The sequence below is a fragment of the Miscanthus floridulus genome, chromosome 1, assembly GCF_019320115.1.
Source record: "Miscanthus floridulus cultivar M001 chromosome 1, ASM1932011v1, whole genome shotgun sequence".
Classification (NCBI taxonomy): Eukaryota; Viridiplantae; Streptophyta; class Magnoliopsida; order Poales; family Poaceae; genus Miscanthus; species Miscanthus floridulus.
In genome coordinates this window covers 163,254,232-163,271,954 of record NC_089580.1, presented here as the reverse complement: position 1 = coordinate 163,271,954, position 17,723 = coordinate 163,254,232, and the positions used below count along the sequence as shown (strand labels likewise).

The window sequence follows — 17,723 nt, the reverse complement described above, 5'->3', positions numbered from 1 at the left end:
AAAAAATAGCTAGACTCCGCATAAACACCTATACTTTAACTTATTATATCTCAGCAGGATCTTGCTCTAACTTTCCTAACCTAGAATATCCGGGAACAGCCAACTCGCGGAGTTCTTTGTTTGAACTCCAATTGCACCTTATGGCTGAGATAAATTAAAGGAAGTATAGGCCAAAACATAAATAGCAATCAAAGTTGTAAAATGTGTGAACTACAAGCTTACAGTTACAGAGGTCATTCTCTGTATACTAGATAATAGCACACAGATTCTATGACACTCTAAAAAGGAGAAAATTTCAAGATAACAGACTCATACAAAGATTCATATCACTGACTGGTGAATTGCAGGTCAGTTCAGGCCTATTAGTCAATGAAAATGGCATATGCATCAGTTACATAATAGACTGAACTATTAAACATCTTCCTTTTTTTTTCCTAAACTAGGATAAGCGACAAATGAGGGTTCAAAATTGTTTAAGATGAAGGCATCACTCACCTTTCGATAAATTTTTTCGATCTGTTTTTGAAGGTTCCGCACACCAGCTTCGCGGCAGTAGTTTTCAATAAGAGCAAGAAGAGCATCATTTGTGACCTCAACCTGACCATGTACTAAACCGTTAATAAATTAGCAGTAAATAAAAAAATACAAGGCAGAGAAAACTTTATGAGTCCATTAGATAATGCATATACAGTTTATTAGTATTTTAACTCAGTGAGAAAGCTAGGAGGTCCTTGTTCTTTCTGTGACTTTTTCTCAAAACCTCATACCGATAGGTGGTTTCATTGGTTACTTCATTACTTGTGACAAACCATAGTTCATCAATGTGGTAAGCACCGCCAGGAGGATAGCCGGGTGGTGGCAGAGAATGGGAAGGGACTAAGATTGGGATGACGTTACCTGGGCAGCTGGGCTGGTGAACACTGCCAGTGCCAATGCCGTGTCATTTATTTTTTTGGTGGATGGGTGTTGCCAGCAGGGGGGATTTTTTTGGGTGCCACCAGAGTTTGATCCCTAGCTGACAGCTTGCACGCCTAGGGAGCTAACCGTTAGTCTATGAAAGTGTTTTTTTGTGGATTTTGATGGATGATATTACTTGTTATTAGGAAGAATGACCCGGCATTTTGAGAGAGAAAGCCCATTCTCTATAATTTTGACCAATGAGCTTCACATCCAGGGGAGGCAGGCCAAAAGAAAAGGCCGTAGGGATGGAGGATGATGCAGCACCACTAGGAGATGTAGCTGGTGGCGCCATGGTAGAGGCTGGCGGTGGAGAACAGACCGGCACAGCAGATCGGCAAAATCAGCAAAGCAGCACGGACAGCAGCAGAGAAACAGAGAGGAGGAGGAGGAGGAGAGCAGATCGGCACAGAGCAGAGCAGCACGGACAGCAGCAGCAACAGAGAGGAGGAGCACCACTGCAGGACGCAGAGGAAGGAGAGCAGCACCAGAGCGCCACCTCAATCGACGACGCAGAGGAGTGCGGCCCCTACCCACCAAGGAGGAGTAAGCAGCACGTCTGTTCGCTTGCTCGTACATGATCGTGGATTATAAGTTAAAATAGTATTTTTCTTTCACACTAAACCAGCCAGTAGTAAATAATCTATGATCGGCTTGAGGAGGGGCGCTGAAGTAAGGTCAACTCTGCTGGACGAGGTCAGTCGCCGCCTCGCCGTCATCCATCCGTGCAGGGGTGTCGGCTGCATGGAGGCTGGGAGAACCTTTTTTTTTTAACTACTAGGCTAGTCTAGGAGAACCTAGCTTTGTTACCATATTAAAAGAATGACTCCCTCAGTCCAGAAACAATGGAAATCTTAAATTTTGAGGCTAGATTAACGGAGTTGTAAAATTACGCATGTACCCCTGCTATGTTTTGAGAGCTCCATAAAAAGTAATCTTTGTATCTAGAGAATTCTCCACATGTTCAAAATATTTTACATTATCCAATGCCATGAGTTATGTGGTGGTTTTTTTGTTGTTTGGATGGGTCCCACTTGAAAAAGTTGGTCAAAACACAGAATTACATTATTTTTGAGACAAGATTTGAATCCCAAGATTACATCCTTTTTAGGACAGAGGGAGTACATTATATCCATCCATTGAGTCTAGGGTTCTAGTGGCCTACATGGGCCAGAAAGAGAGAAGACATAGAAAATCACATATATCTGTACATATTAACACCTCTCAAAAAAAAATTATACATATTAACACATGTAACCATTTGTATTTATTGACAAAATTTTAGTTGTACAAAATAAGATTGGTCTATTACTAACAAATCCTTATTAGGCCATGTTTGGGGGGAGTTGTAGCTTTTTCCAAAAGTGCCTCCTCGAAAAGCTCGGGAAGCTTTTAGAGCTTTTGTCTCCTTGAGGGCTTCTTCAACGCGGGCCACAACTCATGTATGCCTCACGCTAAAAGCCTAGGCCACGTAGGCATCTATGATTTGGGCTGCCAAAACTCTCAACGCAGGCTGCAAATGATGTGCTTCCTCGCCGGGCCTAATATGTGTGTCACCTTCGTCTCCGCGTACCGGTCCGTCGCTCGGTCGCTCTGTGCGGTTCCATCGCTGCAACGCGTGCTCGGATCGCTGCGTGCAGCTTTTGTCATGTGAAACCATCGACTCCTTTGCAGGAGTCTTTGCCAACCTGCAGGGCCACCATCTGCTATGACATGGAGGCTGGGTGAAGACGTGGAGGATGGGGCAGCACGCCACGCTGTAGCGTTGGTGAAGCCCTGAAGAAGAGATTCTGGTTTTTCGAGCTTTTTGGGAAAACAAAAGCTGCAAGAAGCTCCCCCAAACAGTACCAGTAAGGATGCCAATGGCTTTTGCTTTGCTTGTGTTGACTTGACAGTGAACTAGTTGCTCGTGCTTCGGCTGTGTTAGACTTAGGGCCTGTTTGGTTTGGTCTAGTCCAGGACTAAACTTAAGTCCTAGGGTGTTTGGTTTAGGTGACTAAAATGGACTAAAGCTGTTAAAAAGACCAAAACGCCTCTATTAATTGTCTAGGATCTTTGCTGCTGCCGCAGTAATGAGGGGCAAGGATGTCAAAGGGACTAAAGTGGGGTGACTAAACTTCAGCCCAAACCAAACGGGCCCTTATTCTCTGTGCACCATTTGTAGAATACTAAGCAAATCATTTTTTTACACTAATATATTTTTGCAGAGCTTTCCTTAGTGTTCTCCTGAAAAGAGTGTAGAAAAGCAGCATATACCTGCTCAGGCTTGTGTTTTTTTCTAGATAATCCCTAGCAATATGCATATTCTCGTCAGTTATATAACCGGCAATAGCAATGATTTCCATCCTGTCCAGTAGAGGGCTTGGTATCATCTCAATGACATTTGCAGTGCAAACAAAAAGAACCTAATTTCACATAAAGACAGATGTCAGCCTATAATAAAATTTACACAATTATTGTCCACATTAAATGAAAACGCTTATCGGTAAAGCTTCTCGCAAGGATAAAAAGCTGTACTGTACTTATTCAATCATGGCAATAAGGTTAAAACGTGCTCACTGCTCTTTTTTCTAGAAAATAGAATTGTTTCCGGCCTCTGCGACGGCACACAGGTGGTCACTGCTCATGGAGCCTTAATAATAAATAGATTGTAGAATAGCAACAACATAAGAAGGCATACCAATGGTATACTCGTACAATTGCAGCAGCATGCAGCAAGCTACATCCAGGAGATAGTGATTAAGAATGTAGAATATATCCCCCTGATTATGAACTTATTCATATTCCTTGTCACACGCTCACACCATATTATGGGGATATTTACATATACACCGCCGCTACACATAATGTAACTTGTAACCTGTCCTTTTTAACTCCAATCTTTCACCATTTTGTCACCCCTTTGCCGACCCTCTTTGCCTTGTCCTTTTCTTCATTCATCAGCCATGGAGGCCGGTGATGGAAGCATACCCATAACAACAACTATACTATATCCAAACAAAGTGCAGCCTCTACAACCACCCACCGAGCCCAAGAACAAGGCCTAAGCCACAGCCATCGTCTCCGAGCAAGAGGCCCCAACCACCACCCACCACTGCCCACTCTTGTGCAATGCTGTCGCAACGGATGTGAGACCCAGTGACCACATGAGACAGAGGATGTAGGAACTAAATAAACTGAGGTTCAGGCAGGCCTGTTCCTTTTTCTGACTGGGTCGGGCTTCCGGCCTTGGAAAGCCCAAGCTTGATTGGGTTGATCTTATTGTTTTTAATAGTCTCTGAGGCATAACTATACTTAGCAAGGGGCAGCTTTGTCAAGGTGGGAAGCAGGGACTTAGAAGGTGAGAGACCATATCATCAATAAAGGCAAAATACAAAGGATACAGTTTTGGAGTGCAAAACATTGGATTATCATCTATGTAGGGGTAATCACGGAATGTCATTCTATAGAATGGCACATACTAAGTCCCCTAGGTTTACGATGTTATCGTCTGGAATGAATTCTTTTTAGCAGATAGAGAATGAAATATTGATTTCGATTTCAATTGGAAGTGACCACAACAAATTGAGCAGCTAAAAGAGAATCACTTATTGAAGTACTGGACCAACCTTGGATAAGTCAACAGGGACATCTAGATAGTGATCAAGAAAGTTAGCATTCTGTTCGGGATCAAGAAGTTCCAATAGTGCACTGGCTGGATCACCTGAATGCCCTTTCCCAAGCTGGAGGCAGGAAACAACACAACCAGTAAGGTAGTATACAATAACCCGGATTACCAGATGAACCATGAAAATTGCTATATAAAGTAAATATTGTACACCATATAACAGCAAGTAAAATGTAATGGCACTTCAGTTCCTAAAATGAAGCAATAATAGCGACTTTTAAGTCAAAGATGCGCACGAATACCTTGTCAATCTCATCTATCAAAACTAGAGGATTTGCTGTTCTTACTGATTTCAAACACTGAACAATCTTCCCTGGCATTGCCCCAACATATGTCCGCCGATGACCCTAAAATGGTCTGAAAATTTTACTTGGGTAGCAATCATGATCTGTTAAATACATAACATGAATAACACACCTTAATTTCTGCTACATCGGTCAAACCTCCAACAGAGAATCTGTAGAACTTCCGGTTTAGTGCACGTGCAATTGAACATCCAATACTAGTTTTTCCAACTCCTGGTGGCCCAGAAAGACATATGATCTTACCTGCAGTGAAAGAGCAAAATAGATATTTATTGCTACAGTTAGGAGGAAAATTGTAGAACCAGGTTACATACAATTGTTGATTCGAATTAACAGGAAGTCAGGAACTAGAGGAGTAATACATAAAGCATAATTTTTGTTCTTAATGCCTTGAGATCCCAGTTCTCCAACACCAGAACATACATTGAGCATCTGGCCAGGAAAAGAGAACTAAGAAATGGCAAAGCAGTTGAAGGAAAATGTAAAATTTTATTTCCAGCAAGGACCATGATTGATCAATGTGTGACAAGACGAAGTATGTAATTCAGTAATTGTTTCAATTTAAGATACAATTAGCATAGATTTTAAGGCTTTATAAAGGCTGTCATCAATACATAGATAATAAGAGTGTTCATTCAGCATAAAACAAGTTTGGAACATTATAATAGGAAAATCATATGGTGCCCCCATTAGCTAAAATGCTATGTCACAAGTTCTGAGCACTGGCCACAGAGCAGTCACTTGATAACAATTTTTACTGCCCATAAGCTCCATTCCCTTTTCTCCCTCCAGACAAGAATACCCACTCTCAGTTAAAAAAACGACACACTAAAAACAGCAATGTGAATTTAGCTAATAATAACAAAAATAGCTCAACCGGTGCGGGAAAGACCGCCCCCAAAGCTTTGCACTGAGAAGAAAGCTCAGCTAAACCTGCCAAGAAAACCTCCAACCCTGGCCTCACACTGGGCTGTACTGTAACTTAGGTCAGCAACCACTGCCACACCATTACCACATGTCGGCAGTGAACCAGTATTGCAAGCCGGGATTTGAACCTAGGCTGGCTGGTACCACTACTCAGTGACCAGCCACCTCAATTACTGGTGCATTTGCAATTTAGCTAATAAGTAATAACTAGAGCAGCCCAGCTTTATACAAAATACATAACCTGCAAAACAGACACTGGCTGAACACTTGCTTATTGTTAGGCGGTAATCGTGTGGAAGCTGAATGCCAGGATCAACCTGTGCACATCCTACTAGAATCGCCTTTCAAACATCGGCAAAGCTCGCAAACCCAGTGAACAATATCCAACTATTCTGAGACAATGCTCGTCCATAGCTTTTGCATGTGAGTACACATTTGCATGCACATGATGTGCCAAGTTTCAATTTTTTTGAATGACCGAAATACATTTTTGGAATTGGTTTTCATGTTTCCAGTTCTACCTAGTAGGTGGTTTCCACCATATATTTTGCAAAGAAAAAAGGTCGGACAAAAAAAGGGGGGGTTGGACATGTTTTGCTAGCAGCTGCAATTTTGTTTCTTCTCTAAACAGAAGAGAATTATGCCACTGCATCATATATGCTATCATTGTACAAAAAAGAATATCACCAAACTTTCAATATAGTTTCAATGTTTCCGGTTTCTAAGGTCTAATAAATCTCGTTAATCCAAACCGATGAAACGACGAGTTTTGGAAAAGAAAAAACATCCAACCGAGCTAAGTCCCGAAAACAAATCCTTTAGAAGAATTAAAAAAAAAATCACAAGTATGATCTTCTCGATTTTTTTTTTTAATTTTAACCCTTTTTAAATATAATTTTAAATCTAACACTGTCGGATTTTTTTTAAAACTAACACTTTTGGCCGCGCATATTGCCCTAGCACGGCCAAATGCCTGTGCCGCGCCATGCATGGTGGCGCGGCAGAGGGCTGATGTGGCATGGGCCGGCTTGAGGGACTGATGACGTGGCAGGTCCTGCCGCGCCACCGACCTTGGCGCGGCAGTGCCACTCCCTGATCCGTGGCGCGGCTGGACCAGATATATACCGCGTGCGAGCCCGCCCGCCCGCCCGCACCCCTGCCCTGCCCACCCGCCCGAACGCCGCCGCCGCCAGCCGCACGCGCCCCGCCGCCAGCGCCCTGCCTGCGCCCGCACGCGCCCGCCCGGCCTCGCCTCGCCCTGCCCACGCCCGCACGGCCTAGCCTCGGCCGCTCGCCCACGCCGCGCCCGCCCACTCCCTCTCGATTTCATATTTTTGTTATTATTATCTAGTATATTTAGTATTTTTTATATCCCTAGGGTACCCCCACGTGCCCTCACAATCCTCAAGCGGCCGGCACAGAAGCAAAAGAGTTGATGATGGTCTGCTAGTGCTAGCATTTCTAGGAGCATGTAGGGGTATCGAGGCTATTTTCATTGAGTATTAGTGTCTTTGCGATATCTTAGAATGACTATTGTTATGTGACGGAGGAAGTACCCCTTCCGTCCTAAATAAATGCACATCTCGCTTCCTGAAATTAAATTTTTTAAAAAATTTGACCAAATTTATATAATAGCGTACTAATATTTATGATACATAATAGGTACTATTACATTAAGCATAGAGTATACTTTCGTAATAAACTTATTAGGAGATACAAATATTGATACCGTGTTTTTTAGTTTTGATCAAACTTAAACATATTTGACTACTCGAGAAGCAAGATGTGTATTTATTTTGAGACGAAGGAATTACTTGTAATTTTGGAACCAAAGTTTTATATGGATTGATTATGTATTTATTATCTAGTATAGTTTGGATTTTAGGTTTAGGGATTTCTAGTTAGGTTAGTAAATTTGTTTGTGATTTGTTTGTGAACTTACTAATGTTAACTTGAATTTTGTTAATTTGAATACTCTAACGCTTTGTTTATCAATTTGTAACAGGATGGCTCCTCCCACGCAACACTCGTTGTACCCCATTCTTGAGGTGGAGTACGACGACCAGCACCGAGCACACATCTTGAGTGACAACGACGCAGAGGTGTCCTTGCCTCCTTTGAGGCCCCGCACTCACACCAGGGCGCATCAGTGGGACGAGCATTATACGCCGTACATACGGCGTGCCGGCTTCCTCAAGCTTGTCCGTGTTGTCAACCACGGTCTTCCGCCCCTTGACCCAACACTACTTACTGCAGCTGTAAACAGTTGCGAGTGCATTCTTTGTACGTAAACTTTCTTGTAACAAATTAGAGACAACTAACAGTCGTTCTATTCTTATAACAGGTGGAAGCCTGAGACCCACACGTTCCACCTACCTTGTGGCGAGATGACCTTGACGTTGCAGGACGTGAAGGCTATTTTAGGCCTTCGGTTGGAGGGACTTCCAGTGACAGGGATAGTTGACAACGATCACTGGAGGGAGCTGGTGGCCTAGTTTACTGGCTTTCTTCCACCGAACGACGATGCTTTCAAGAAAAATAAGTGAGTAATTCAAGCCTATTTAATACTTGCATTGCTTTACAGCTGGCATCGGGTCTCATTTTTTTGATCAATTACAGAAAAAGTTCCGGTGTTTCGTCGTCCTAGATCACAGAGCGCTTTGAGTACTTGGACCCACAAGCTGAGGAGGCACAGATCGACATGTTCGCTCGAGTGTGGCTCTGGCACTTTCTTGGTGCTTTTCTCTTCCCAGACGTCTCGGGCAACACCATCAGCTGGATCTTCCTTGACATACTTCGCTAGGCGTGGGAGAACATAGTGGGGTACAGCTGGGGCAGCGCAGTCCTGACATAGACATATCGATAGCTATGTGTTGCATGCCGTCGCACCTTAGGACATGCGAACCTTGAGGGTTGCTCCCACCTACTCTAGGTTTGGTGTTGGGAACGATTGCCCGTTGGGAGGCCCCTTAATAATGGTTTACCGGTAAGTACTTCGGTTCATTATATTCTTCGAGGCAGTTAGATATGATGAGATTATTTGTTGCTAATTCATTATCGTGTTCAATGCAGCGATGGAACGGACATGATACACTCCCTACAGCTCTGTATATCTGGACGGAAGCACAGTTAGTTAGAGGGAATGCGTGGCGTAAGTACATGGAGTATACGGACGGTCTCAACATCCTGACACGGTACTAGGTTACGCTCTCTATACTATCGTAACAGTGTCTTCTTCGATGTACACTATATCACAACCTAACACAATTACGAAATTTCAGGTGTTTTGGTGTCCTTGGGATTCTCCGGAGCTCTAGGGCTATCTGAGTCCTGTCACTAGGGACGAGTCACACGAGTATCGCTGCGACGTCCCTCTTATTTTCTTCCATGTGGTCGAGATTCACTTGCCCATCCGAGTCTGTAGACAGTTTGGAAGAATGACAGGCTGCCCACCACCGCTTTACTCCACCAATCAAAAATTGCACATGTGCGTTATCGATTAATAACAATGCTACAATTCAGAGGTCTGTTTAGTACAACTAACATCGTTTTGTTGCAGGTTTAACCACAGGAAGAGGTACAAGACCAAGGATTGGCGCGTGACACACAGCTCGTACATCCATTTGTGGTAGACCAGGGTACCACATGCGGTCCTTGTGGGTCCTCCACACGACCAGCACACCTTCGACGAGTACCTGTGGTGGCTTCACAGGTCTACGAGGACACATATCAAGCCCCCGTACACTGACGTGGCGATTGACGAGGACTCAAAGGAAGATGTCATCGAAGATGTGTACGACGTTATCACTAGGGAGGACACACAGCTACAGAGAGCTCCGCTTCAAAGATACGTGGTAAGATACTTGAATGGTATAATTTGTTATCCTTTTGGTATTAAGTATGTATACTAAAACTGTCCAACCGTGTTTCTGTACCCAGGCAATACAATTGTCAAGGCTGTCCAACGAAGCAGCGTTCTGGCTTCACGAGTCTAGAGGGCAGGGGTCAGACGTTCTCGTGGCTTTTGTGGAGGTAAACATAAACTTGTCCGTTTCAAAAATATTTCTTTAGTGTATATGCGTTTAGGTAATACACTAACTTTAATGTCTATTTATGCAGAAGGTGAAGAAGAGTTGTAGGAAGCTAGCTCAGAAGCTGAGCTGCATGAACACTCCTTATGAGGAACCGCTACTCCCGGCACGGTCGGGTGGTACGTCTTCAACCTCTTTGAGGACACCAGCCGGCTCTTCTCAGCCGATGACTTCGGCGTGGTCAGGTGTCACTTCCGCAGTGCGTACACCACCATATCATAGCGCTGGAAAGAACCCTGCAACCGAGGACGACGAGAACGATGACCCCTCGGGCTTCCACAGACAGCACGACCAGTGGGACGATTGGCCGCAGCACGAGATCGGTATGTCTCAGCCAGGTGGTGTCCCGCTTGGTACCCAAGGAGCCTCATAGGTACTATCAAAAATAGTTTATTTAAATATGTAGGCTCCATGAACTAACGATCATAAAGAATTATAAGTAATCGTGCGTATCATATACCTGCAAGGTACGAGCCGTACGCACCGTCGACGCGACCATACCGACGTTGGCTATACTCCCAATGTGTTGCCAATAAATCCAAAGAGACAGAGGCGTCCGAGGGATCCTTACACTCCTGGGTCTTAGTTTATTAGGTCAAACGAATATTGGCATCCAAAACTTGCGGGGTTATTTGGTTATGTTATCTCAAACTTATGTCAAAACAATGAATATGTTATGTGACAGCTTGTCAACTTGCTTCTTATTCGTTTCTTTGAGTCGCGGCAGCACTATCGACGAGATTAAGTACCCTGCGTTCGAGAACCGGAAGTCTCGGTGTATCTGGACGCCGGTGGCAATTTTTTGTAATTGATTAGTTAAAATGGTGCATAATCGTATTATGAAAGACGAAAAACTAATCATTGGCTTATCAAATTCTCTATTCGGCCGTGAAAAAAACTCAACAAAATACGGGCGCGACGCGTTTCGATTCAACCATCCAGGTAGCCCGGGCGGGCGACAGGCGCAGCGGCCAGGTGGTGTGGCTGCTCGTGCGGTATATTTGGTCCAGCCGCGCCACGCAACAAGGCGCGGCACTGCCACGCCAAGATCGGTGGCGCGGCAGGACCTGCCACGTCATCGGTCCCCCCAGGCCAGCCCACGCCACGTCAGCCCTCTGCCGCGCCACCATGCATGGCGCGGCACAGGCATTTGGTCGCGTCAGGGCAATAGGCACGGACAAAAGTGTTAGTTTTTTAAAAAAACCGACAATGTTAGATTTAAAATTATATTTAAAAAGGGTTAAAATTAAAAAAAAATCATCCTCCCCGAGAGTGAGATTGCACAGTCGTAAAAATCGTAAGTATAATTATCAAACAGCTGCCTTAGCAGAATTTGGCAAATAATTCGAGGGAAAAAAAAGGATGATGCAAACCGCAGAGAATAGCTTATTAATGGCGATCCATTTGTAAGAGGACGCGCACCGTGTGGCAATCCTCGGGGCGGAGGACAGCGGGCACGATCGCAGAGGCATTCTCCCCCTCGCCTTCCTCCCCAGACGCAGCCTCTTCGCCCTCCGCCGCGGAGGACGCTGCTTCCGAGCCGCTATCGTCGCCGGCGGCGGAGCATAAGCACACTCTCCTCCCCGGGACCGGGACTCCCCCGCACCTCAGTGCCCTGAGAAGTGGCCACCTCGCCTCGGTACTCGCAAGCGCAACCCTCGCCGCCAGTCACCGCCAGTGGCCTCTTGGCGGCGAGCCTCGCCGGCAACCCTGCAACGGCCGCGGCGCGCAGCATTGGGTGCTCGTGCTTGGGCCTTGGGGCTGAGAAGACAAGGAAGGCGAAACCTTCCGGCCGCGGTGATTTGTATCTTCGGTTTGTGCCTCCTTCTCGTCGTTTTTTTTTAAGTTGCAGCCTTGCAGGAGTTTTATGCGTTTAGCTTGGGAGAAAAGAATGGAAGGTGAAAACGGTTAATAAACCCTCGTAAAACCTATTGCTGGGTGTACCTTTTCTGGTGGGACAGCACACAGGAGAATTTGATTTTGAAATTTCTGCGAATTGTATTTTGAATTACATTCATTAAATCAGTAGTTTTTTCATTCCATAGAGTCCATTTGGAAGGGAAGTGGGAAATTTCGCCTTTTTTCCTGCGTAATTCTCACGTTTGGAAAGGTCTTCTGAAGAGATTATTTTTGCTCCTAACAAAACTACCTCGTATAGCATTCCTGTTCGGCTTGCTGAATCTTGGCTGAAACTGTGAAAAAAATATTGTTTCGACTAAAAAAACAAGTCGAACAAGCCAGATATGGGATAAGCCGAACTGGGCCAAATATTTTGCTTTAGCTTTACATTGCTATAGCTTTTTCATGTTTCTCACCGTTCAGAAGACAAGGTCAAGCTCAGTAAGTGGGTGTTCAGTTTCAGTGCCTTGTTCTGAATTTGTGACAGATTGTTGGAAGATCGAAATGCTCAAGGAAAGCTGCAGCGTGCAAATAGCATGCTTTGGACAACCAACAAAGCAAAGGAGTTTTGGGAGAGAAGCAAGAGATAAAGCGCTTCCATACTTTCCCCCTAGTTCAAGTTTTTGCAAGACATCTTTAGACTCGTCGTTTCCTATGCATGAAGAAATCAGTGGTGTCTCGAAGGATTTGGAGGCCCCGAGCTAAGTTCAAAATAAGGTCTAAATTAAGTACTCCTCAATTTAAAATTATAAGCCATTTTAGTTTTTCTAGGTAGCTTTTGCTATACATCTAAATATACATTATATCTATCTAAAGATATATAGTAAAAGTTATGTATCTATAAAAAAAAATGGAACGACTTATAATTTAAAACTAAGGAGTAACAAACTAAGAGATGTGTTATGGTGGTTAGGAGGACCTACCGAATCTTTTTTAGTCGTTGATAAAAAAAAAATTAATTAATTGTAATTAAGGTCACTTTAGTAATTTTACATGGGTCATCAACTTCTGAGGGCTATGTTCCATTTTCCTTTGTCGCGAAAGAATAGTAGCGTGATTGGATGGCTGCATATGCCTGACCTGGACCATGATCCTGGGATGCAGGTTCCAGTTGTTTGGATGGTTGTAACGTGACTTGCGCTGGGCCCTGCTCGTGCAAATCTCCTTCACCGATGGCTCCAAAGAAACGAAAATAAAACTCGTTTTCCCCCGTGGCCTGGCTCGCGCGAGACGCGATCTTGCGTCTGGCACCATTACTGCTGCAACTAAACAACTCTGTGCGTCGGTGCCGCTGAACCAGACAACCAAACAATGTGTGGCTTGTATGTGTAGCGCCTGGCCAACGGCAGCCTGGCTACCAGAAGCGGTGCGGTATGGCAGGAGAAGGAAACCAAACAGGTGCACGCCGCTGCCCACCTACAAGTCATTGGGACCCATTCGATTCGGACAATAAGAAGATTGCGTTGGGTGGGACGACTACACAAACCCTGCTCCACAGACTCCACTGGACCCATCTGATCCAGGCAATAAGGAGACTGCCTGCATGGGCCCGCATGCAGAGGGGCTAGCCGGGCGCCAGGGAGCAGCAGGTTGATCTGAACTTGTTTAGAAAGCTGACGCACCTTCTATTGCTCCTACTACGACACTGAGCAGACGCCAGGACCTTCCCATTCCCCACATACTACAAATGGGTTTGCTTCACAACAACAAAGATTTGTTGACTGCTCACTAGTCACTGCTCACACGTTGCATTCATGTCGCTCCTAATGTTCTATTCTGACGTGAAGTAATTGACTGAACTTTACTGAAACAAAAGGAAATGCATATGGGTAACTTTACTGAATTCCTAGCACATGATGGGGAGAAGAAGCTTTCATCAGGCATATTAGCGGTAGTAAGTCAACTTTCTCATGCACAAATAATACATCTACAATACGTCATGAAAAGCATGGGTAGAACGAAAGCAGTATTGCTCAAAGTGGACCAAATCAGCTCTCCTTTCATGGAACCAATAAACCGCACGGAAACTGAAAAATCCAGTAGGATAGCCTCCCACCGTAGATTTTCAAAGTCAGCTAGCACCAAGAAATAAAGCTCAACTGTTTACAGGCGCACCCACCAGAGAGTTCGTGGCATGCATGTATTGAACTTTGGACAGGTTTGGTTAGCTCATCTTTTTTTCACCCGGTTATGCGTAGCTCATACGAGCATTTGCTAGCTAGCCAGCACTAGCATCAACAAAAACTATGATTAGAGGCAAACACACTGTGCCGCAATAATATGATTAAATAACAAGCACTTTGCACTACAATCTTTGCTCATGCACGGCACGAAAGTAATACCAGGTACCACATGCGTGATCTAGTACTAGCTGGCACACTATCACTGATGCTCTTTATTATTACCCTGAAAAAATTTCACCGATGCTCTTTAATATTCCTTAACACATAAGCAATGCAACTTGCAGCCCTCCCAGCTGCCACGGTACAATACGCATATACTAATCGAAAATGGCACGTACTGTTTCTAGCATTTCATTCCATGCAGATAAAATTATTGGGTATACGTTAACGTTGTGGTCAGTTTTTAATGTTATCTCATCGGCCGTGACGCCATGCTCCAAGAGAACCAACTAGCTAGGGCATCTCAATCTAATCACAGTAGAATTAAAAACTGATGAGATAGATCATTAATTTGTCGAGAAAATGCAGTAGCCACCTGTCCTCGATCCCCGGGCATGTACATCGATCTGAAAGCTTAGACAAAATTTCACAATTCAAGTTTCAAGTAGCACAGTATCAGCTGCTAGTTAATTGTTTTTTTAAAAAGCTGCTAGTTAATTAGTGTAGTTAAGTAGCACAGTAATTTGTTCTTGTTGCTTCTCTGATGTTTGCTCTGTGCTGCTTCGCAGAAGGTATAGCGGCCAATCCGTGCTTCTGGTGGGCGGACTAGTCACCAAGTCATCGATGGAATTCCTCGTGTGTTTCCGTGTTCTTCGTTCAATTACCGTTGGCCACTCGGGCGCTTTGTAGGACTGCAACGTGCATTTGTGATTTGTGGTGACGCAGCAAGCCCTATACACTACTAGTCAGACAAAAGGAGCAAAATCAAAGAACACCTCAGCAACCGTAAAGAATCAATGCCCCCCGTGATGCTTCTCTCTGCCGCCATTGCATGGAGTTGTTTAATTTCCCTCCGATGGTGAAGTTGTGTATAGTATACCGGCCTAGGGTTGAAAAACTTCATCAGATCTTTCGAGCGTACGTTAAATATCTCAAATATGCTGGCAGCATGAGTGACATTGATAGAAACCCAGTTTTGTATTGGTGTGCTTGGGAAGTTTCAGGCATGAAGCCTGTTCGTTTCGGCTGAAACGATCGTGGATTATAAGCCAAAAATGCTACTGGCTGGTTTGGTGTGAGAGAAAAATACTGTTGCAGCTTATAATCCACGATCGTATAAGTCGAAACGAACAGGCTGGCATCTTTGGAAATTTCACTGCCCCGTAGCAGACCAGCTCTACGGTTAAAACAATACAAAAACCTAAAACCTTTCATCTGACCCCAATGGAGGTGCTTACGAACAAAAGATCAAGTCCCTTGTTTAACCAGGCTAGTTGGTGCACACGCAATTGCACGAGCTGATCTGACTGCTGAGTAATATTACTGTATTAGTTAGTGCATATAATACGTCGTCAGTCCCCTCCGTCCAGTCCTTAAATCTTCGGCCTCCGCCACCCTCAGGCCACCCCTTGTGCCTTCACAAATCTTCTAGTTGGCTCTTGGTTGTTTGGGAAGGGCAGAAGCCCGATGCCGCCTCCTCCCCCCGGATGCCTCACTTCAAGTTCAGCTAGCTAAGTTCCATCTTCCTTTGAGATTTTGCTACGAACACCTGCTGCAACAATCTCTGCTCTCGTGTTCATCCGCCAAGCTCCATGTCGCTCACGGAGGTCAGCCTCCACTTCTGCTACCTCCACTCCCTCTCCATCGTGCTTCTCTACTTCCTCTACGTGATCTCCTGATCGGCCGACTCCCGCCAAGTTCCGAACGAAGCTTTGGTTTGATTCATAGCCGAAGCTTTGTTCGTTCCAAAAAAAATACTATTAATCACTATACCTCCATGCTTGTTCCTCTTCGTTCCATGATCTTGCCCCGTTCTTCTCCCGGACCTCTCCTGTTTTGCTGCTAAGTTCCGTGCGTCTCCTAGCGCATACTCCTGCACTCGATCAATCATTCCACTAGGAGCAGTGCGCGGCAGTGTTCGAAGCAGTTAAGTGCTTCCCTTCTGAAAGTAGTAGCTAGGATGGTTCCACCGGCGGCCGCCCAGGGAGCGCACCGCGCCGCGGTGATCACGGAGGAGGAGCGGCGGCGCAACCGCATGACCTCCAACCGGCTGTCGGCGCGCAAGTCCCGCATGAAGCGGCAGCAGTACGTCGACGACCTGACCGCGGAGAACGAGCGCCTGCGGCGCGAGAACGAGGCGATGCGCGCCAGCGTCGGCGACGTCCTGCAGCAGAGCCGCGCGCTGGAGCAGGAGAACCGGGTGCTCGCCGCGCACGCGCGCCAGCTGTGCGCCGCGCTCCTACTGCGGAACTCCCAGCTCCGCCTTCTCGGCGACGTGTCCGGCGTACCGCTCGACGTGCCGGGCGTGCCCGACCACCTCGTGCAGCTCTACGGCGGCGTGCACATGCCAGTCACGCCGCTCTCGCCGTCGCCGTCGCCGCCGCCCCTGCAACTGCAATTGCCGCTGGAGATCCAGCTGATGCTGCTCCAGCCCGACGTCATGGACGCCGTCGGTATGCTCGTGTGAAGTCTGTTATATATGTCGTTGGTGTGCAGTGTGCTGTTATGTATTCGCGCTTTGTTTGCTGTATGTATCCTGTGTTGTACTGCTGTATCATGTATGCTTGTCATTTGTGAACAACGTGCTGTAAGTGTGATGTGTTAATGTTCGTCGGCGATAGAATAAAGAATGTGTGTAACGTATGTACGTATAAGTAAGTTGTATAACAGTGTAAGGCATGCAGAAAGCTCGAAAGTGAAGTATAATACTGTACTAGTTCTGTCTCAAAATAAATAAACCAATTTCTAGGATCATCGAGTTAAACTATCTTAAATGTGATTAACTCGAAAAGAGTAACATCGTCTATATATGACACCGAATAATACATTATGAAAATATATTTAGCTTATGATATATAGTGATATAAATTTGAAGCCATAAATATTTTATAAATTTAGTTAATTTAAAATAATTTGACTTAGAATTACTCTAGAAATTAATTTATTTAGGGAGGGGAGGTCCTATATCTGTGGAGTGGACAATTATCTATGTTATTATCGACAAGTTGCTTACCCATGATTTTGGGATTAACTGTGATCATTTTACTACTAAAAGCTACGACTGCATGCCTTTTTTCGCATGAGGATTCGTCAAATCTTTGCCTAATAATGTGTGATGAAGCCGAAGACGGAAGCACGAGGATTCGACAATACTGGGACTCTGGGAGGAGACATCAATAAGTGTTGGACACGGCCTGGTTCGCTAGCTCTGGACCGGTTGCGCGCGAGAGGAAGGGAAGGGTGGGCCTCAGCTCGTTCCAAGAAAAAGGTTCTACCCCATTCTCATTTCTAAATCACTAATTCGTTTTCGCGTTGGTGGTGGCTTGGCATCTGTGGTGTGGAAAGAGCACAACGACAGGCCAGGAGAGCGCAGCTCATGCTGCTGACTAGTCCGTTTAGGCGCCGTTCGGTTACGCTGTTCCCGGCCATTCCTGGCCAGGAATGGTTCCGGTGCTATTCAAAATATTGAAGAAACTGCAGGAATGATTCTGGCCATGAACTGTGGTAACCGAATGAGGCCTTAGTGTTTGCGCTT

The 17,723-nt window shown here is 45.2% G+C and overlaps 1 protein-coding gene and 1 pseudogene across 1 annotated transcript; one reads left to right on the top strand and one right to left on the bottom strand.

Moving 5' to 3' along the window:
• Positions 1-11,751, bottom strand: part of LOC136466526 (lon protease homolog, mitochondrial-like) — a 34,413-nt pseudogene extending 22,662 nt beyond the window's left edge.
• A 3,864-nt stretch (positions 11,752-15,615) lies between these two features.
• Positions 15,616-16,915, top strand: LOC136500307 (bZIP transcription factor 53-like). Its single transcript, XM_066495654.1, has one exon. The coding sequence runs from the start codon at positions 16,149-16,151 to the stop codon at positions 16,653-16,655; it is 507 nt and encodes a 168-aa protein (XP_066351751.1). The 5' UTR covers positions 15,616-16,148; the 3' UTR covers positions 16,656-16,915.
• The last annotated feature ends 808 nt before the right edge of the window (positions 16,916-17,723 follow it).

What these genes read in the sequence shown, in the direction of transcription:
- LOC136500307 (XM_066495654.1), top strand. Translation starts at nt 16,149, where the DNA reads ATGGTTCCACCGGCGGCCGCCCAGGGAGCGCACCGCGCCGCGGTGATC.